Below are 21,596 nucleotides of genomic sequence, written 5' to 3'. Positions count from 1 at the left end.
AATATGTGGAGAGCTGCAACCTTCCGGACAAAAGATGGCCTGCCACACATATATATATATAAAGGTATCTTCATTCCTCTTCCTGTACACCAGTCTGGAAGCAGCACAGTTGCTGGATTGACGCTTGCAACGTGACAAACTACCACTGGATACTCTTGGTAAGCTGCACAAGATGGACCGTTTAGTGAGAGATTGGACAGTACTACACTTGAATATGTTATGTTTGAGGACATTTTGACATACTGACTTGGTATTACCACTTGCGTTTTTTAGTATGTCAATCGCAGGATCCACTCTGCCGTTGTCCTGGACCCTACTGGTAACCCCTAGCGTGGAGCGCCATATGAGTGAGAACCTGGTCAGGCACATGTATTCTATGGGCTGACAAAAATATTGTTCGGCCATTTCTCCAATGTCCGGCATTCTATTCATAATGGCAAGTTAAGTTGACCTGTCAATGATGTTGAGCCTATTGTTTAGTTTAAAGTCCAGTTGCATGTTGCTGACTCAATTAGCCTATGTAGTCATGTTATGAATGTTCTAGGCTGTGAAGAGATCATTATGAAGCATTATTCTGTTCAAGCATCCCGTCTCAATCACGAGCAGCCTTTCATGTGTTATGCGATGCTATGCCAGGTGTATGTATGAATGTTGTGGCAACCCCTTCGTTACGACGAGCCTAAATAAGTTCAGGAGTAATCATTTGCTTAATTAACAAGTCACATAATAACCAAGTTGACAGAGCTTGAAGAATTTTTAAAAAATAATAATGGGCAGATATTTTACAATCCAGGTGTGCAAAGCTCTTAGAGACTCACAGCTGTAATCACTCTTAGAGACTTACCCAGACTTACCCAGAAAGACTCACAGCTGTAATCGCTGCCAAAGGTGATTCTAATGTATTGACTCAGGGGGTTGAATACTTATCTAATCATTATTTAAAATATATATTTTTTGAATTCTTCCTCTTTGACATTACAGTTTTCTGTTTAGATCATAGCTGAGATTCCCCACTTGATAGTATCCGAATCAACCAATAGGAAGCTCTACGTTAATAACTTACATTCATTTGACTGTAGTTTCCCACTTGATAGAATCTGAATCAACCAATAGGAAGCTCTATGTTAATAACTTACATTCATTTGAATGTAGTTTCCTACTTGATAGTATCCGATTCAACCAATAGGAAGCTCTATGTTAATAACTTACATTCATTTGAATGTAGTTTCCCACTTGATAGAATCTGAATCAACCAATAGGAAGCTCTATGTTAATAACTTACATTCATTTGAATGTAGTTTCCTACTTGTCATGAATGCAGGATCCTGTCTATCCATGAAGAAACAGTTGACATACTATAAGGGTACAAGTCCCATGTTGAAACCATTGCTTTAGTTTACCAAGAGTACCTGGTCCTTGATGTTGATACTATACACCATGTACTGTATGTTATGTACTGTAGGCTACGGTATGTTATGTAGACTACGGTATGTACTGTAGGCTACGGTATGTTATGTAGGCTACGGTATTTTAAATAAAATAAAAATCACCTTTATTTAACCAGGTAGGCTAGTTGAGAACAAGTTCTCATTTACAACTGCGACCTGGCCAAGATAAAGCAAAGCAGTGTGAACAGACAACAACACAGAGTTACACATGGAGTAAACAATTAACAAGTCAATAACATAGTAGAAAAAAAAGAATCTATATGCAGTGTGTGCAAAAGCAATGAGGTCGGCAATAAATAGGCCATAAGAGCGAATAATTACAATTTAGCAGATTAACACTGGAGTGATAAATGATCAGATGGTCATGTGCAGGTAGAGATACTGGTGTGCAAAAGAGCAGAAAAGTAAATAAATAAAAACAGTATGGGGATGAGGTAGGTAAATTGGGTGGGCTATGTGTGTTATGTACTGTAAGCTACGGTATGTTATGTAGGCTACTGTATGTTATGTACTGTAAGCTACGGTATGTTGTGTAAGCTACGGTATGTTATGTAGGCTACGGTATGTTATGTACTGTAAGCTACGGTATGTTATGTAGGCTACTGTATGAGGCATAAAGATACTGAACTGAACATCATTCCACAAAACCAATATGCAACATGAAGTTATTAACAACTATGGGTATAGATAGATAAAGCAGATTAACAGGAAGTAATACATGATGTGCTTTTCTTAAATGGACAGGAATGTTATGAATGTTTCAGACTTATACTGTTGATTTAGATGGGCTTTGAGAAATATATCTCATGAACTGAATACATATTGGTATTTTATTAGGATCCCCATTAGCTGTTGTGAAAGCAGCAGTTACTCTTCATGGGGTCCACATGAAACATGAGATGATACAGACTTTCTTTGAAACCAGGTTTGCTGTTCATTTGAGCAATATGAGATGGAACGGAGTTTGATGTAATAACAGCTCTATATAATACTGTATGTGTTCTGGATTTGGGGTATTGTGAAAAGCAGGTAGCCCTGTTTGATAAGAAGACATGTGTTAGTCAGGCATTTCATTTCACTCAAAATAGACATAAAACCTAAGTAATAACGGTGGACATTTGCCTAAAATAAAACTAGAATCGTTTTCAATAATTGACAGACATCTTGGCTGAGTAACAGGTAGCCTGAACAGCCGCTAGGTGGCGCTTACTTGCAATTATTTGTATGGTCTATAGCGACCACTATCAGCTGTTCAGGCGAATCACAGGCTGACACATCAGTTTCAGTACTGTTTTCAGGCAAATCGAAAACGAAATTGTCTACAGGACACTACAGAGAAATAGTAATGACGTATTTTTGTAGGCACTAACTCCGGCATGGTTCTTTGGACAGATCTTATGGAGAAAATGAATGGCGTTTTTGGATAAACGACGAAAATAAGTTGGGTATGTGTTAAACACAGGCTTAAAAGATTTTATACGTTTTGCTCTGTGGAATAATCATCAATTAACGTATTTTTTTGTGACTTTTGAAGAATTTATATTATTTTTTTAAAAGCACATAAAGGCTTCATAATTCATAAAGGTCATGTTAGCTGACTCCTATTATCTCATATAAAAAAATAAGTATAAAATCTCCAAAACCTGTGTTAACCTCGGACCTTATTTTCGGCGTTTATTCCTAAACCCTATTCTCTCCACATTAATTTTCGCCATAGGGATGGCTGAACGAATCAGACGTAACTCATTTCCGGGTTGTAGAACTACAAAAGAAGGGTAATGGCTAGACTGGTTCCGTTTTTGTCAGAATTGACTTTTTGAAGCAGGTTTAGGAGAATTGACGCAGCAGGTTAGGAGTGACAGGTTAGGAGAATTAGGAAAATATTAGGAAAGGGTTCGCTAAAATGCAAAAATAAATAAATGCTTTTGACCTGAATTGACAAAAGCTGGATCCCATCTAGAGAAAACACTTGCGAGTCATCTACCTCGTCACCTGGAAGGTAAGACGAAATCCGACATAGACCTAGTACTTCTATAAATGTAAATTTCAAATCTGTTTATTCATATGAAATACGAACTTACCAGGTGACCATGAGGGATCATATAGGTATAGGCAACTATATGTTAGTTATGAGACCATTTTAGAAATACTGCTCAAGTATTCATCATGTTTCACACTGATTACATTAATAAATACATTTAACTGTATATATCTGTATTAGTAATAACCTTTTAAAACGAATAGCTGCTTTTCAGCAGTTTGTATTATTTCTGGTTGAAAAGCATGAACTGTGTTCTTTATGCTCAGAGGTTTCCAACATACTGATTGGTGGAACCAGCCTGATTGCTGCGTTCAACATTCTATTTCATTCAGGATTTTGGCAATGAAGCCCTTTATCTACTTCCTTTGAGTCAGATGAACTCGTAGATATCATTTGTATATCTGTGTGCAGTTTGGAAGAAGTTGCTAACTAGCGTTAGCGCAATGACTGGTTGTATATGGTAACTTCTAGCTTGCTAGTAGATACTATAGACTTCCAGTCTTTGCGCTAACGCTAGTTAGCATCAGCTTGTGAAACTACCTATAACGTCCTTCATACTGGATGCAGAATCATAAAAATGGTAACCATGAGTTCACCAGACTCTGGGGAAGTAGATAAAGGGCTTCATTGCCAAAATCTCTAAGTATCCCTTAAGTTGACGCAGCAATCAGGCTGGTTCCAACAGGATAACTTCCAACAGTATATGACAATGATTTCATAATTGTAACTTTTACACTGAACATCAACTGGCTAAAGTCTGTCATGTTTCCTTTTACTCCCATGCTTCAACATTCTAGTGACTATGTCCTGCGACAACCAGCAAGGAGACCAGTCGGCCTTGAAGGAGAGAATATATACCTTTTTAAAGGTGAAGAAACAAGGATTCTCTGCCCTCCAGATAGCTAAGGCTGTTGGACTGAAGAAGGCCAAGGATGTAAACAGTGTCCTGTACACTTTAAACAGAGCTGGACTTCTTCATGCAACACCAGACAAACCACCAGTCTGGTCTGTGGAGAAACCAGGGGCGGCGTCAGTCTCTGTGAGTGTTCCAGAGTCAGATCGGGTGCCTAGTCCTTCTGAGACCCCTGGCATCACAGAGGAAGAACTGAGGAGGGTGCTGACGTCAAAGAGTGATGGAAGAGGGATGAGTGTGCAAGAAATTGCCAGAGAATTGGGCCAATCACGAAAATGTGTGAATAAGAATCTGTATGACCTGCAAAGTAGCGGCAAGGCAGAAAAATTGGGAGAGAAAATGTGGAAAATGAAGGATGAAGCAAGCTGTGGAGGAGAGCTTATTGAATACCACAGGTAAGTCTGTGAATGTGGCACACATAGGGAAAAATATATATAACAAATGAAACTAAAAGATATCCAACACAGAAATGTAATAATGTTCAACATTCAGTATCCAATTTCACAAACAACATAGTAAATGACTGCAGGTACTTATATATTCTATTACTTTAATATATGAAATAGTACATGATGTTTCCTCCCTTAGTTAGTGGTAAGCTGTGACATACTGTGCTGCTAACATCAGACCTTTCCCCAAAAATTATAAAGTTTCTCTTTGTTAGAATGTAAAACGTTTAATTTTGAATTTGGGGAAGGAGTTTCTAATTTATATATACAGTGCCTTGCGAAAGTATTCGGCCCCCTTGAACTTTGCGACCTTTTGCCACATTTCAGGCTTCAAACATAAAGATATAAAACTGTATTTTTTTGTGAAGAATCAACAACAAGTGGGACACAATCATGAAGTGGAACGACATTTATTGGATATTTCAATTTTTTTTAACAAATCAAAAACTGAAAAATTGGGCGTGCAAAATTATTCAGCCCCCTTAAGTTAATACTTTGTAGCGCCACCTTTTGCTGCGATTACAGCTGTAAGTCGCTTGGGGTGTGTCTCTATCAGTTTTGCACATCGAGAGACTGAATTTTTTTCCCATTCCTCCTTGCAAAACAGCTCGAGCTCAGTGAGGTTGGATGGAGAGCATTTGTGAACAGCAGTTTTCAGTTCTTTCCACAGATTCTCGATTGGATTCAGGTCTGGACTTTGACTTGGCCATTCTAACACCTGGATATGTTTATTTTTCAACCATTCCATTGTAGATTTTGCTTTATGTTTTGGATCATTGTCTTGTTGGAAGACAAATCTCCGTCCCAGTCTCAGGTCTTTTGCAGACTCCATCAGGTTTTCTTCCAGAATGGTCCTGTATTTGGCTCCATCCATCTTCCCATCAATTTTAACCATCTTCCCTGTCCCTACTGAAGAAAAGCAGGCCCAAACCATGATGCTGCCACCACCGTGTTTGACAGTGGGGATGGTGTGTTCAGCTGTGTTGCTTTTACGCCAAACATAACGTTTTGCATTGTTGCCAAAAAGTTCAATTTTGGTTTCATCTGACCAGAGCACCTTCTTCCACATGTTTGGTGTGTCTCCCAGGTGGCTTGTGGCAAACTTTAAACAACACTTTTTATGGATATCTTTAAGAAATGGCTTTCTTCTTGCCACTCTTCCATAAAGGCCAGATTTGTGCAATATACGACTGATTGTTGTCCTATGGACAGAGTCTCCCACCTCAGCTGTAGATCTCTGCAGTTCATCCAGAGTGATCATGGGCCTCTTGGCTGCATCTCTGATCAGTCTTCTCCTTGTATGAGCTGAAAGTTTAGAGGGACGGCCAGGTCTTGGTAGATTTGCAGTGGTCTGATACTCCTTCCATTTCAATATTATCGCTTGCACAGTTCTCCTTGGGATGTTTAAAGCTTGGGAAATCTTTTTGTATCCAAATCCGGCTTTAAACTTCTTCACAACAGTATCTCGGACCTGCCTGGTGTGTTCCTTGTAATTCATGAAGCTCTCTGCGCTTTTGACGGACCTCTGAGACTATCACAGTGCAGGTGCAATTATACGGAGACTTGATTACACACAGGTGGATTGTATTTATCATCATTAGTAATTTAGGTCAACATTGGATCATTCAGAGATCCTCACGGAACTTCTGGAGAGAGTTTGCTGCACTGAAAGTAAAGGGGTTGAATAATTTTGCACGCCCAATTTTTCAGTTTTTTATTTGTTAAAAAAGTTTGAAATATCCAATAATTGTCTGTCCACTTCATGATTGTGTCCCACTTGTTGATTCTTCACAAACAAATACAGTTTTATATCTTTATGTTTGAAGCCTGAAATGTGGCAAAAGGTCGCAAAGTTCAAGGGGGCCGAATACTTTCGCACAGCACTGTATATATTTGGGCCAGGTGACTTAGAAAGTGTTCTCTGTCTCTCCCTCTCTCCAGTTCCAGTTATGATCAAGATATTTCCATCAGACTGACTGAAAGCTCCAGGTAGACTACTCTTTATTAATCAAACTGTTCCTAGGTAACCAACCTGACCAATTTCTTCGCCTGTGAAGAAATGGAAAAAAATTATGAATTATGTTTTGATTTCAGGTTTTCCAAAGATTTCAAATTATTGAGTGTTCTGGGTGCAGGAGGCTTTGGGTGTGTCACTAAAGCCCAACACAAATTGGATGGAAAAACGTACGCTGTGAAGATTGTGCAGAATATGGGGTAAGACCAGAGGAGAACGACGGCCCCCTCTCATTGAAGCCACGAAGTTCAAGGCCGACCATGGTACTGCAGCAGGAAAACAGGCTCTCCGTTATAGTCAAATCAAATGGATAATCTATCTATTGAAAAAACATAAATCAAAGACAATTATATTTACCAATAGTTGCTTCTAATACACCAGATGTCCTTGAACCGATTTATTTTAAAATCACACACAGAAGAAGTTATATGGATAGTTTAGTTGCTAATGGCAGCCTGCAGTACCCCGGTCGGCCTTCAACATGAGTTACTCAATGAGAGGGGGCAGCACTGAGCCAGCCTGCATGTTATGTCTAATGGCAGCCTGCAGTACCCCGGTCGGCCTTCAACATGAGTTACTCAATGAGAGGGGGCAGCACTGAGCCAGCCTGCATGTTATGTCTAATGGCAGCCTGCAGTACCCCGGTCGGCCTTCAACATGAGTTACTCAATGAGAGGGGGCAGCACTGAGCCAGCCTGCAACGTCACTTCCAGGAGTAGCTCAATCTGCATGTTATGTTTCCGCGAGATGCCATGTTTTCATATGAGCTGTGTTCAAATACTCATACTAACTGTTCTATTTGTGATGTGAATTGAGTATATAGTATGCTTATTGGTCATAGTATGAATGTATTGAGTATGCCAAAAGTTACTAAATTCGCCAAAATATGAAGTATACAAGCAGGGGACACTATTTCTGTACTTTAGGGCCCATAATGCCATTCTTCAGGAAAGGGTCGTGGCTTCACATCGTTTTCAGATTTGGAGAAAATGGCGGAAAATATGCAGCCGAAGTACAACGAGAGCCGATACAAATCCTTTGCTTTAACTAATTATGACACACGTTAAGAAAATGTTGAGCAATGTAATAAATTAATTACTTTTCAAATAAGTTACACGTTATGTTGGCTGACAATTTGTTAGCTACGCTGTCCTTACGAACCACATAGCATATCATTGCAGCAGTATGTGCCGGTATGTTAGCTAACTACCTAACGTTAGTAGTTATGCATCAAACTTGACAGTGTATTAACTATAGTCTATCTGACTACCCAACGTTTATTGACTTGACTATCTAACTACCCAACGTTTATTGTCTTGATTATTCCCATCATTCATAGCTTTAAAAAAATAGAGTATGTTAATATGGGTATTCAAACACGGATTTGGCTTCATTGAGTCTTCACATAGGAATGAATGGTGTCACGTGATCAATGGCTTTGTCCATTCATATATACAGTCATTGGCTAAGACATTACTGTCCCCATTCTGTTCCCCCTAAACGTGAATAGTGTGTATCCATCCCTCTTACCTTGTTGTGTGTCTTCTGTATGCTATAGTTGATGCTCATTAGCAACTATCAGCTGTTCATTTACATGTTGTAATTATGATCCTTTCTCTTACAGAGAAGCAAATCGTGAAGTGAAAGCACTGGCTACCTTGGCCCATTCTAACATTGTACGCTACTATACGACTTGGCCTGAGGATGCCAATTGGGTCGATGGGGGCTACAGCACAGAGTTAGTAAAGACAGTATTATTAAGTCTAATTTTGCCATTTAGATGAGTTAATTTGTGATCATCAAAAATGTTAAATTCTGGAGCGTATTATTGTGTTCAACTCTTAGGTCGTCGGTCCAGTCTAAAATCTCAGAAGACTCTGACAATTATTCAGACCAGGGAGATGGATCTACACATGTAACAAAGCAATCAGATTTAGACCTTTCTGAAGCAGCCAGCGAAGACCAAGCAAACCACTCGATGACCGATTCCAGCTCAAGGTGAATCACTTTTACCGTTCTGCGTTCATTTATCAATTCAGTTGACAGAATGTCCCGGAGAAAGTTTCTTGACTTCTGTATTTGTCTGTTTTTATTTTATTTCAGAAACGGAGACTTGCCTTGTTTGTTCATTCAGATGGAGTTCTGTGAGGGAGGGACGCTGAAGGACTGGATTAGCATAAATAATGTTCGAACGAAGGACAAGGCACATGGAATATTTCAGCAAATAGTTTGTGGAGTGGAATACATCCACTCTGAAGGACTTATTCACAGAGACTTAAAGGTACTTGTGAGAATCTGTCTCCCTGTGTTTTCAGATGCCAAGTTTAACCACATTATTTATGACATTTTATGGAGAAATGACGCCTAATAAATGTGATACCTTTTTTTTTTTTTTTAGCCAGAGAACATATTGTTTGGAAGTGATGGCATGGTGAAGATCGGAGACTTTGGTCTTGTGACCGCGATCACCAATCTGAGTGGAGCATCAATGTACAGGACTGTCAACAAAGGAACACCATTTTACATGAGCCCTGAGCAGGTAATGGAGTTTTTGTTTTGCCAAAGAATAATATTTTCAGCTCAACAAATTGATCCTTGGTCTAGCCATAATATATGCCATTCGGCAGATGCTTTAATCCAAAGCGATTTAGTCATGGGTGCATACATTTTACGTCTGGTCAGGTCCATAAGAACTCCTATTTAGTTATTCTCTCCCAAACCACAAATTACTTTTTTTATTTCCAGAAGACTGGGGGGAAATATGATGAGAAAACAGATATATTCTCTCTGGGACTGATATGGTTTGAACTCCTGTGGCACATGTCCACTGTCTCGGAGAAGATCAAGGTGAGCACACCGCCCAGTAGCTTTCACATCTGGTTCTGTGTCAGGTTAACCACCGCCCAGTAGCTTTCACATCTGGTTCTGTGTCAGGTTAACCAGCGCCCAGTAGCTTTCACATCTGGTTCTGACCATTTTTAACCATGCCCAAAATCTTCTCACTGGACAATCATTGCGGTCCACTATCATCATCATATAACCCCCCCATCTACTATCATCATCATATAACCCCCCCCCCCCATCTACTATCATCATCATATAATCGTGTAACTGTCCACTATCATCATCGTGTAACCCCCCCTGTCCACTATCATCATCGTGTAACCCCCCCCCCCCCTGTCCACTATCATCATTGTGTAACCCCCCCTGTCTGCTATCATCATCGTGTAACCCCCCCCCCCCCCTGTCCACTATCATCATTGTGTAACCCCCCCTGTCTGCTATCATCATCGTGTAACCCCCCCTGTCTACTATCATCATTGTGTAACCCCCCCTGTCTGCTATCATCATCGTGTAACCCCCCCCTGTCTACTATCATCATCGTGTAACCCCCCAGTCCACTATCATCATCGTGTAACACCCCCCCCCCCTGTCCAATATCATCATTGTGTAGCCCCCCTCCGCTATCATCATCGTGTAACCCCCCCTGTCTGCTATCATCGTGTAACCCCCCCTGTCTGCTATCATCATCGTTGTAACCCCCCCTGTCTGCTATCATCATCGTTGTAACCCCCCCTGTCTGCTATCATCATCGTTGTAACCCCCCCTGTCCGCTATCATCATCGTGTAACCCCCCCAGTCCACTATCATCATCGTGTAACACCCCCTGTCCGCTATCATCATCATCGTGTAACCCCCCCTGTCCGCTATCATCATCGTGTAACCCCCCCTGTCCGCTATCATCATCATCGTGTAACCCCCCCTGTCTGCTATCATCATCGTTGTAACCCCCCTGTCTGCTATCATCATCGTGTAACCCCCCCTGTCCGCTATCATCATTGTGTAACCCCCCCTGTCCGCTATCATCATCGTGTAACCCCCCCTGTCCGCTATCATCATCGTGTAACCCCCCCTGTCCGCTATCATCATCGTGTAACCCCCCCCTGTCCGCTATCATCATTGTGTAACCCCCCCTGTCCGCTATCATCATCGTGTAACCCCCCCTGTCCGCTATCATCATCGTGTAACCCCCCCTGTCCGCTATCATCATCGTGTAACCCCCCCCCCCGTCCGCTATCATCACTACGTCATCACAGCCTTTTATCTGAAACAAGTACATTTGATGGAAACATCTCTGGTTGGAAAATGCTGTTTCTATGCAGATTGTAGAATATTCGCATGAGAAGCTGTCGCCAATTGGATGGAAACCTATTATATTATAGAAGCTATTGACTTCTAAAGCACCATTTTTTTACTCTGTAGTTTTGCCCCATGTTATCACAGGTGTTCCAGAGCCTGCAGACAGGGACATTTCCTTCTGACTTCCGTGAGAAGTTTAGCTTCGAGGTAAGGAGTGGTGACAGCTGTCTGTTTTGCCTGTCTATACAACTTGTTTTAGAGTGAGTACACAGTATCTTCATGTTGTCCCATGTGTTTTCTGCCGCAGCATAAACTCATCAGTAAAATGCTGTCAGAGTCGCCAGCAAACCGACAAAACGCAAAAGAGATTGCTGCGATCCTGAAAAGAAACCTGCTCGGAAACCAAACTGGATTACAACAGAAAACTGTATGAAATGTTGCAGGGTAGTGGCTTGAAATGTTTTGGGGAAAACAGTGATGTCAGCATAGAACACCTGCATTGCTTGCTGTTTGGGGTTTTAGGCTGGGTTTCTGTACAGCACTTTGAGATATCAGCTGATGTAAGAAGGACTATATAAATACATTTGATTTGATAGAAGACACGTTCTCTTCAAGACGGAGCGCATAGTGATGATGTCATGCCTCAACTGAAGCAGTGAACTGGGAGGGGGATCAGTATCAGTACAGTATCCTACTGTATTTCTCAGGAACATTTTGGCACTTATCTTTTCACTTTTGTTTCTGCTGTACGGTTTCTTTTTAAAAGTTGATTACACGGAATAGAGGGTAAATATTAATATTATGTGTAGGAAAAATGTTTGTGTCCACCACATATTTCTAATGCAGAACCCAAGGTGTTCTTATTATAGGTTTCTAACCAGGTAAGACCCATTTTTAAGTAACAAAAACTATTTTTAAGGGCGACCTGGCAAGAAGTCAAAACAGGGAAATAGCAGCGTGTCCATAAAACATTACAGAAAAATACAGAATACACACCAAAGACAATTTCACAAGTTAATTAAAGATTCAATTGAAGATCAGAAACAACTGCAGTTGTCACAAACGGTGTTGTCGATCAGAGTCTTAAAAACAGACAAGGACACTAACTCCCCTAACTTTACAATCTTCTGAAGCATGTTCCAGGATGAAGGGGAATTGTGGGGACAATTATTGTTTCCCCATCTCAGTTTTAGCCCTAGGAACAGACAAGGACAGCAGAGACTGTGAACGAAGACTGTATTGGTTAGTAAGGAACAGACAAGGACAGCAGAGACTGTGAACGAAGACTGTATTGGTTAGTAAGGAACAGACAAGGACAGCAGAGACTGTGAACGAAGACTGTATTGGTTAGTAAGGAACAGACAAGGACAGCAGCGACTGTGAACAAAGACTCTATTGAGCGACTGATCTGGTTAGTAATCACAACATGTACGGAGTTGAAATTATGTCAATTTTATTGTGATCATTTCTACTTTTTTTTTTTTTACTTTCTAATAATAACAAGGGCAGAATTGACAGAATCATGGAGTTTATTTAAAAGTAAATGAAAACATTGAATGTTCTTACAGGGAGATGGGCACTCATGGTTTCTTCCAAATGTGGCAAGTCTCCACAACTACGCAACTTGTGCTTTTTTTTTGTTGTTTTTAATTAACGTGATTTTGAATTAAATGTTACAGACGCATACTGTATAAACAGCTTATGAAATAAATGTCCAACGCCAATATTGTTATTTTCTGTATACTATTAAGACCATAAAGCCTGTACCTCGATGTCTAGAAGAGATGTATAGTTTGTAACACATGGGGGCAGTCTCGGTCTAGTTGTTGTATGGCAGTCACAGTGTTTTCAGAAAGTATTCATACCCCTTGACATATAGCATATTCTGTGACGTTACAGCCTGCATTCAAAATGGATTAAATATATTTTTTTATCTACACACAATACCCCATAATGACAAAGTGAAAACATGTTTCTAGAAATGTTTGCTAATAAATTGAAAATGAAATATCTAATTGACATAAGAAGTCACAGCCCTGAGTCAATAGATTTTAGAAGCACCTTGGGCAACGATTACAGCTGTGAGTCTTAGAGCTTCTAATTGATCAGACGTATGTAGCGTTTACCGTGAATTCAGTCTCCGCGATACGGATGACTCGAGCTTTTAGCAGTCCCTTCAAGATTTTGCGGGGATTGTTGGTGATATTTGTGGGAAAATGATTGATTTTGCGGCGGGAATTCTGACATTTTGCATGGCGGTATGCAATGATTTTGTCACAAATGCGCTGACGAGGGGAAAGTTGTTGACGTGTGGCTTGATTCAACCAGATAACGTGATACATGCGGTGATTGGTTGACATTGTGAGCCCAGGTTTTTTGTACTGCGGTGATGGGTCTGTTTTATGCAATAATAATGCGATGATTTAACTGTTTTGTGCAAAAAAAAAAGTGGGTGATTGGTCAAATATGCATGTCCTTGCATAATATGCAGGAAATTGTTGATTTACTCCTCTCAAACTTGGTGTTAATTTAATAAAGCTTTGGTGATTTTAATATTTATTTCTAAGTGGTCTCAGGAGCCAAACCCTTTATTGACAGACTTTATAAAGCCTTCGTTGAGAGGAGGCTTTGGTTTTTCATTAAATAAAACAAAATGGAAGGAGAAAAAAAACAAAGTTTTTTTATGTTTCTAAATAGGAAGTAGACAGGCAGCAAAAGCACATTCGGCTTCTCTTGTTCCATGCAGATATGGGCAGTGGGTGTCACGGCTGGATTGGCTGCGTTTGTGCTGTCAAAATCCATGCCATAACCAACCGCGTTACCGCTAAAACCAGCTTGTGGTTTGTCTGGAATATTCCTATCAGCGCTGCCTGAAATGACCACTTTGGATCATGATTTTAAGGACACACCTCAAATATCCCCCCCCGGTACCGGGTGGCAGGCAGGCTCAGGGTAAGGCAGGGGTCAGTAACCAGAGGTTGGGCAACGGTACCGGGCAGCAGGCAGGCTCAGGGTAAGGCAGGGGTCAGTAACCAGAGGTTGGGCAACGGTACCGGGCAGCAGGCAGGCTCAGGGTAAGGCAGGGGTCAGTAACCAGAGGTTGGGCAACGGTACCGGGCAGCAGGCAGGCTCAGGGTAAGGCAGGGGTCAGTTACCAGAGGTTGGGCAACGGTACCGGGCAGCAGGCAGGCTCAGGCAGGGGTCAGTAACCAGAGGTTGGGCAACGGTACCGGGCAGCAGGCAGGCTCAGGGTAAGGCAGGGGTCAGTAACCAGAGGTTGGGCAACGGTACCGGGCAGCAGGCAGGCTCAGGGTAAGGCAGGGGTCAGTAACCAGAGGTTGGGCAACGGTACCGGGCGGCAGGCAGGCTCAGGGTCAGGGTAAGGCAGAGGTCGGTAATCCAGACGGGGGGCAACGGTACCGGGCGGCAGGCAGGCTCAGGGTCAGGGTAAGGCAGAGGTCGGTAATCCAGACGGGGGGCAACGGTACCGGGCGGCAGGCAGGCTCAGGGGAAACGCATCTTGCTGCTGTGATGTCACACTGTGGTATTTCACCCAGTAGATATGGGAGCTTATCAAAATTTGATTTTGGGGGGAATTCTTTGTGGGTCTGTGTAATCTGAGGGAAATATGTGTCTCTAATATGGACATACATTGGGCAGGAGGTTAGGAAATGCAGCTCAGTTTCCACCTCATTTTGTGGGCAGTGAGCACATAGCCTGTCTTCTCGAGAGCCTTGTCTGCCTACGGCGGCCTCTCTCAATAGCAAGGCTATGCTATGCTGAGTCTGTACATAGTCAAAGCTTTCCTTAATTTTGGGGCAGTCACAGTGGTCAGGTTTTCTGCGTCTCTGTACTGTCTGTTTAGGGCTAAATAGCATTCTGTTTTTTTGTTAATTCTTTCCAACGCGTCAAGTATTACTTTTTACTTTAGTTTTCTCGTGATTTGCTTGGGTCTAATTGTGTTGCTATCCTGGGGCTGTTTTTGTGATTTATTGGTTGGTCAGTGGACCCCAGACCTCACAACCATAGAGGGCAATGGGTTCGACAACCGATTGAACTATTTTTTTGCCAGATTCTAATTGGGATGTCGATTTTTATGTTCCTTTTGATGACTTAATGATGCCATTCTCGTCTTCTCTCTTAGATCGTTCACAGCCTTGTTGAAGTTACCTGTGTTGTTGATGTTTAGACCGAGGTAGGTGTAATTCTTTGTGTGCTCTAGGGCAACAGTGTCTAGATGGAATTTGTATTTATTGTTTTGGCTACTGGACTTTTTTTTGGAACACCATTATTTTTGTCTTACTAAGATTCACTGTCAAGGCCCAGGTCTGACATAATCTGTGCAGAAGATCTAAGTGCTGCTGTCGGCCCTCCTTAGTTGGGGACAGAAACACCAGATCATCAGCAAACAGTAGACATTTGAATTCTGAGTCCAGTAGGATGAGGCCGGGTGCTGCAGACTGTTCTAGTGCTTATTGATATATATGTTGAAGAGTGTGGGGCTCAAACTGCATCCCTGTCTCTTTGAACCGGACACTTGTTGTTTGTGTACATTGATTTTATAATATCTTATGTCCCCCCCCCCCCCCCAAAAAAAAACGCTTCCATCAAATTATATAGCAGACCCTTATGACATATTGAGTCAAAAACCTTTTTTAAGTCATCAAAGCATGAGAAAATGTGTTTTGTTTGGTTTGTTTGTCAAAAAAGGTGTGCAGGGTCTATATACGTGGTCTGTCGTACAGTATTTTGCTAAGAAGACAATTTGACATTGCTCGGGACATTGTTTTCACTGAGGAAATGTTGGAGTCTGCTGTTGATGATACTGCAGAGGATTTTTCAGAGATTACTGCTGATGCATATTTCACTTATTGGCAACAATATTGTCTCTTTTGTGGATTGGGTTGATCAGACCTTGGTTCCAAATATGAGTGAAGATGCCAGAGCTGAGGATAATGTTGAAGAGTTTAAGCCAATTTGAATTTGTGGTCTGTATATTTTATCATTTGGTTTAGTATACCATCAAAACCACAGGCCTTTTGGGTTGGAGGGTTTCTGGAGCTCGTATTCTAGAATGATGTATCCAAGACTGAAATCTAATTTTTCTAATGAGCAACAGAAACACACACATGCAGACATGTCTCTCTGTCCTTATCTATCTCTGTCTCACTGTCCTTATCTCTTTCTCTCTCTGTCTCTCATCTCTCACCTCTCTCTCTCATCTCTCTCTCTGTCTCTCATCGCTCTCTCTGTCTCTCTGTCCTTCTGTCTCTCTCTCTGTCTCACTGTCCTTATCTCTCTCTCTGTCTCTCATCTCTCACCTCTCTCTCATCTCTCTCTCTCATCTCGCTCTCTCAGTCTCTCATCTCTCTCTCTGTCTCTCTGTCCTTCTCTGTCTCTCTCTCTTAGTCTCTCTGTCCTTATCTCTCTCTCTGTCTTTCTGTCCTAGTCTCTCTGTCCTTATCTCTCTCTCTGTCTTTCTGTCCTAGTCTCTCTGTCCTTATCTATCTCTGTCTCACTGTCCTTATCTCTTTCTCTCTCTGTCTCTCATCTCTCATCTCTCTCTCTGTCTCTCATCGCTCTCTCTGTCTCTCTGTCCTTCTGTCTCTCTCTCTTAGTCTCTCTGTCCTTATCTCTCTCTGTCTTTCTGTCCTTGTCTCTCTCTCTCTGTTTCTCTCTCTATCTGTCCTTATTTCTCTCTCAGTCTCTCTCTCTGTCTCTCATCTCTCGCTCTGTCCGTATCTCTCTGTCCTTATCTCGCTCTCTCGATCGAAGCCCATCCGGCCTCTTGAACTGCTTTCCTAGAAGTCGAGACCCGGCAGCAAAGATCACAACCCCTCTCACCATAGATGTCCGTCAATTGTTTTCTCCCTCCCTCTGGTGACAGCCATGAAGGTGATCTAGGGAGAATAATTATTCTTCATGGAAAAGCAGCTGCAGAACACTCCCAGAACCACAGTCCCAAGGAACAACCAATCAGGGAAATGTGAACAGTGCAACAAACGTGTGCAGAACAAATCAAAGAGTAATTGATTATATAGATGTACAATTTGTATGATATCAGGATCCCTCTATCAGTGATGATAATACCAGGATCCCTCTATCAGGATCCCTCTATCAGTAATGATAATATCAGGATCCCTCTATCAGTAATGATAACATCAGGATCCCTCTATCAGCAATGATAACATCAGGATCCCTCTATCAGCAATGATAACATCAGGATCCCTCTATCAGCAATGATAACATCAGGATCCCTCTATCAGCAATGATATCAGGATCCCTCTATCAGTAATGATAACATCAGGATCCCTCTATCAGTGATGATAATATCAGGATCCCTCTATCAGTGATGATAATATCAGGATCCCTCTATCAGTAATGATAATACCATGATCCCTCTATCAGTAATGATAACATCAGGATCCCTCTATCAGTAATGATAATATCAGGATCCCTCTATCAGTAATGATAATACCAGGATCCCTCTATCAGGATCCCTCTATCAGTGATGATAATACCAGGATCCCTCTATCAGTGATAATACCAGGATAGGCAGGATGGTCATTGTTGACCCGAGGTGGTGGAGGAGCTTCTGCAGGAGGAGACAGTGGACTGGAGCAGAAAGGTTTAATCAGGGATACATGGAAGGTAGGATGAATCCTGAGAGAGGTTGGGAGTTTCAGGCGCACAGCCTAGGGGTTAATGACAAGGTCAATTTCAAAGGGACCAATGAATCGAGGGGAAAGTTTCTTCGATGCCACCTTCAATGGCTGATCCTTCGATGAGAGCTGTAGCCTTTGACCTGGGGTGTAGACTGGAGCTGAGGCCCGGCGACGATTGGCTTGGGACTGGGGCCTGTCGGAGGCATGAAGAAGGGCAGCCCAACTCCAGGTATGGTGACAACGGCACAGATGGACAGAGGGAATCACTACCTCAACCAGAGCACACTCAAAGGGTGACATACCTGATGAGGCGTTGGTGAGGGTGTTGTGGGAATATTCAACCCAGGGTAGCTGAGCGCACCAGGAGGAAAGATTAGCAGAAGTCACGCAGCGTAGGGCAGTCTCCATCTCTTGGTTGGCCCGTTCGGTCTGGCTGTTGGTCTGGGGTTGATATCCAGAAGAAAGACTGACATTGATACCAAGAGCTGAACAGAAGGATCTCCATACCTGGGATGTAAACTGGGGTCCTCTGTCGGAAACGATGTCAGTGGGAATGTCATGCAGATGAAACACATGGGATACTAGCAGGTCCGCAGTCTCCCTGGAGGATGGGCGCTTGGAGGGGAATGAAGTGAGCCATTTTGGAATACCTGTCAATAATGTTAAGGATGACGGAGTTACCGTTAGATGGGGGAAGACCAGTGACGAAGTCTAGAGCTATGTGTGACCAGGGGTGACTGGGTATGGGAAGAGGGCGAAGCAGACCGGAGGTGGGTTTATTGGAGGTTTTGTTCCGGGCACAAATCGAACAGGCTGAGACAAACTGCCGGAAGTCTCTCCATGGTGGGCCACCAAAAGCGCTGACGCAGGAACCCACCTCACCTGTCACCCCTAAATAGACAAAAACGAAGTGTCTAAACACACCCACGTCATTGACTTGTTCTGGAAAACAGCAGGGGCGTTAGTAAGACCAAAAGGCCAAATACTCAAAGTGACCAAGTGGTGTGTTGAACGCAGTCTTCCACTCGCCCCCCTCTCTTATGCGGACAAGGTGGTAGGCATTCCGGAGGTCGAGTTTGGCAAACACAGTGGCGCCATGGAGGGTGGCAAAAGCAGAGCTGATGAGTGGCAAGGGGTACTTCAAATCAAATGTATTTATATAGCCCTTCGTACATCAGCTGATATCTCAAAGTGCTGTACAGAAACCCAGCCTAAAACCCCAAACAGCAAGCAATGCAGGTGTAGAAGCACGGTGGATAGGAAAAACTCCCTAGAAAGGCCAAAACCTAGGAACAAACCTAGAGAGGAACCAGGCTATGTGGGGTGGCCAGTCCTCTTCTGGCTGTGCCGGGTGGAGATTATAACAGAACATGGCCAAGATGTTCAAATGTTCATAAATGACCAGCATGGTCCAATAATAATAAGGCAGAACAGTTGAAACTGGAGCAGCAGCACGGCCAGGTGGACTGGGGACAGCAAGGAGTCATCATGTCAGGTAGTCCTGAGGCATGGTCCTAGGGCTCAGGTCCTCAGAGAAAGAGAGAAAGAGAGAATTAGAGAGCATACTTAAATTCACTTGTTCTTTCACTGTGATAATATTCAGCCCACGGAAGTCTATGCACGGCCTCAGTGACCCATCCTTCTTCACAAAGAAAAACCCAGCACCCACCGGGGAGGAAGATGGTTTTATAAGCCCTGCAGCCAGAGAATCCTGGATGTACCTCTCCATAGCCTCTTGCTCGGGGCGATAGAGGTTAAACACCCCGCTACTGGGGAGAGGAGCTCCAGGCTGGAGGTCAATGGTGCAGTTGTACAGCCGATGAGGCGGCAGCGACAGGACGTGATGCTTCCTGAACACAGGAGGTAGATAATGATACTCGGGAGGAACTGATGACAGGTCCGGAGGTTCTGGAACGAACTGGGGCACAGACAAGGCAAGGGGAATGGCAGAATGTAGACAATTAGAGTGACAAAATGAACTCCAAGTGGTTACCTTTCCGGCAGTCCAGACAATCTGTGGGTTGTGTAGCTTTAGGCGAAGGGTCATCCCTGTAGGCCAGACAGGCTCTGTGAAAACTCCTTGATGTGCTCCAGAAGGGTCTTCAGGGCTTGGTCATGTTGCCCGAGCAGGGCGCCTTGGCCGGCGAGGGTTTGGTGGAGAGTATCAGAGTCTGCTGAGTTCATCTCTTTGGCCAGATGGTACTGTTACTCGGAGTGGAACAGGGGATCCCAAGAGCAGACTCAGACGAGGAGACTGAGATGAAGTAACCAAGGTATTTATTGAAACACAGGGGGAAGATGGAGTGCAGGCCAGGGGAAGCTCGGGTGGGTTGCAGGAAACCAGGTGCGGAGGCTGAGACTGGAGCGAGAGGGGTTGGGACATGGTAACCAGTTGCGGAGGCTGAGACTGGAGCGAGAGGGGTTGAGACAGGGTAAGCAGGTGAGGAGACTGAGGCCGGAGCGAGAGGGGTTGAGACAGGGTAACCAGGTGAGGAGACTGAGGCCGGTGCGAGAGGGGCGGGTTTTAACCAGGTGAGGAGACTGAGGCTGGAGCGAGAGGGGATGGGACAGGGTAACCAGGTGGGGAGGCTGAGACTGGAGCGAGAGGGGTTGAGACAGGGTAACCAGGTTGGGAGGCTGAGACTGGAGCGAGAGGGGTTGACAGGATAACCAGGTGGGGAGGCTGAGACTGGAGCGAGAGGGATTGAGACAGGGTAACCAGGTTGGGAGGCTGAGACTGGAGCGAGAGGGGTTGACAGGGTAACCAGGTGGGGAGGCTGAGACTGGAGCGAGAGAGGTTGAGACAGGGTAACCAGGTGGGGAGGCTGATACTGGAGCGAGAGGGGTTGAGACAGGGTAACCAGGTGAGGAGACTGAGACTGGAGCGAGAGGGATTGAGACAGGGTAACCAGGTTGGGAGGCTGAGACTGGAGCGAGAGGGGTTGACAGGGTAACCAGGTGGGGAGGCTGAGACTGGAGCGAGAGGGGTTGAGACAGGGTAACCAGGTGGGGAGGCTGAGGCTGGAGCGAGAGGGGATGGGACAGGGTAACCAGGTGGGGAGGCTGATACTGGAGCGAGAGGGGTTGAGACAGGGTAACCAGGTGGGGAGGCTGAGACTGGAGCGAGAGGGGTTGAGACAGGGTAACCAGGTGCGGAGGCTGAGGCCGGAGCGAGAGGTGTTGGGACAGGGTAACCAGGTGGGGAGGCTGAGACCGGAGCGAGAGGTGTTGGGACAGGGTAACCAGGTGAGGAGGCTGAGACCGGAGCGAGAGGGGATGGGACATCGTAACCAGGTGAGTAGGCTGAGACCGGAGCGAGAGGGGATGGGACAGGGTAACCAGGTGAGGAGGCTGAGACCGGAGCGAGAGGGGATGGGACAGGGTAGGCAGGTACGGAGGGGAATCCAAGGCAGTAGTAGAGAGGAGAATCCAGGACAGAGTAGCAGGATGACGAGACGTGGGACTGGAGACAGGGACCAGAGTCAGAGCGGGCAGAACTGTAGCGGAGAGGAAAAAAGCATCAGGCAGGGAAAACAGGCACAACATGATCTAACAGTAACAATGACTAGAAGCATAGACTGACTGAGCAGAGATTACAATCTGGCAGCGTGAAAGTGGCAGGGCTGAGTATTTGTAGAGGTCTTGATTATGGAACAGGTTGCAGCTGGTGGGGATCTGCTCAGCACACCTGTCTCCGCCCACACAATCACACACAGAGAGAGGGAGGGAGTGGCGGCAGGTCAAGGAGACACAGGAGAGGGCATGGCAGGAGCAGATGTAACACTGTTTCAGAAACTCACTTTCAATAGAGGGGTTATCACTCTTCCACACTGTAGTGAATAAAGATAGTTTGTTATTTAGAATGATTTCTTTCTGGTTTTATAGGGAGAGAAACCAAAAGCCCACCTTACCTATTTTTCGAAAAT

The 21,596-nt window shown here is 43.8% G+C and overlaps 1 protein-coding gene across 8 annotated transcripts in view; it reads left to right on the top strand.

Annotated features, from left to right (window-relative positions):
* pkz (protein kinase containing Z-DNA binding domains) overlaps positions 1 to 13,558 on the top strand; it is a 37,235-nt gene extending 23,677 nt beyond the window's left edge. For 3 of the 8 annotated variants that reach the window (XM_036945941.1, XM_036945943.1, XM_036945937.1), the window contains 10 exons: positions 4,287 to 4,797; positions 6,793 to 6,840; positions 6,946 to 7,065; positions 8,490 to 8,603; positions 8,711 to 8,863; positions 8,969 to 9,146; positions 9,264 to 9,404; positions 9,611 to 9,712; positions 11,129 to 11,212; positions 11,313 to 13,558. In XM_036945941.1, the coding sequence (XP_036801836.1) occupies positions 4,287 to 4,797; positions 6,793 to 6,840; positions 6,946 to 7,065; positions 8,490 to 8,603; positions 8,711 to 8,863; positions 8,969 to 9,146; positions 9,264 to 9,404; positions 9,611 to 9,712; positions 11,129 to 11,212; positions 11,313 to 11,438 (1,577 nt within the window). In that variant the 3' untranslated portion in view covers positions 11,439 to 13,558. Of the gene's footprint in view, positions 1 to 2,393; positions 2,894 to 2,928; positions 3,448 to 4,286; positions 4,798 to 6,792; positions 6,841 to 6,945; positions 7,066 to 8,489; positions 8,604 to 8,710; positions 8,864 to 8,968; positions 9,147 to 9,263; positions 9,405 to 9,610; positions 9,713 to 11,128; positions 11,213 to 11,312 lie in introns of those variants that run through there. The other 5 variants (XM_036945945.1, XM_036945944.1, XM_036945938.1 and 2 more) reach the window with 5 other exon arrangements.
* Positions 13,559 to 21,596: the final 8,038 nt, after the last annotated feature.

Source organism: Oncorhynchus mykiss, chromosome 16, assembly GCF_013265735.2.
Source record: "Oncorhynchus mykiss isolate Arlee chromosome 16, USDA_OmykA_1.1, whole genome shotgun sequence".
Taxonomy (NCBI): Eukaryota; Metazoa; Chordata; class Actinopteri; order Salmoniformes; family Salmonidae; genus Oncorhynchus; species Oncorhynchus mykiss.
This window is presented reverse-complemented; position numbering and strand designations above follow the sequence as displayed.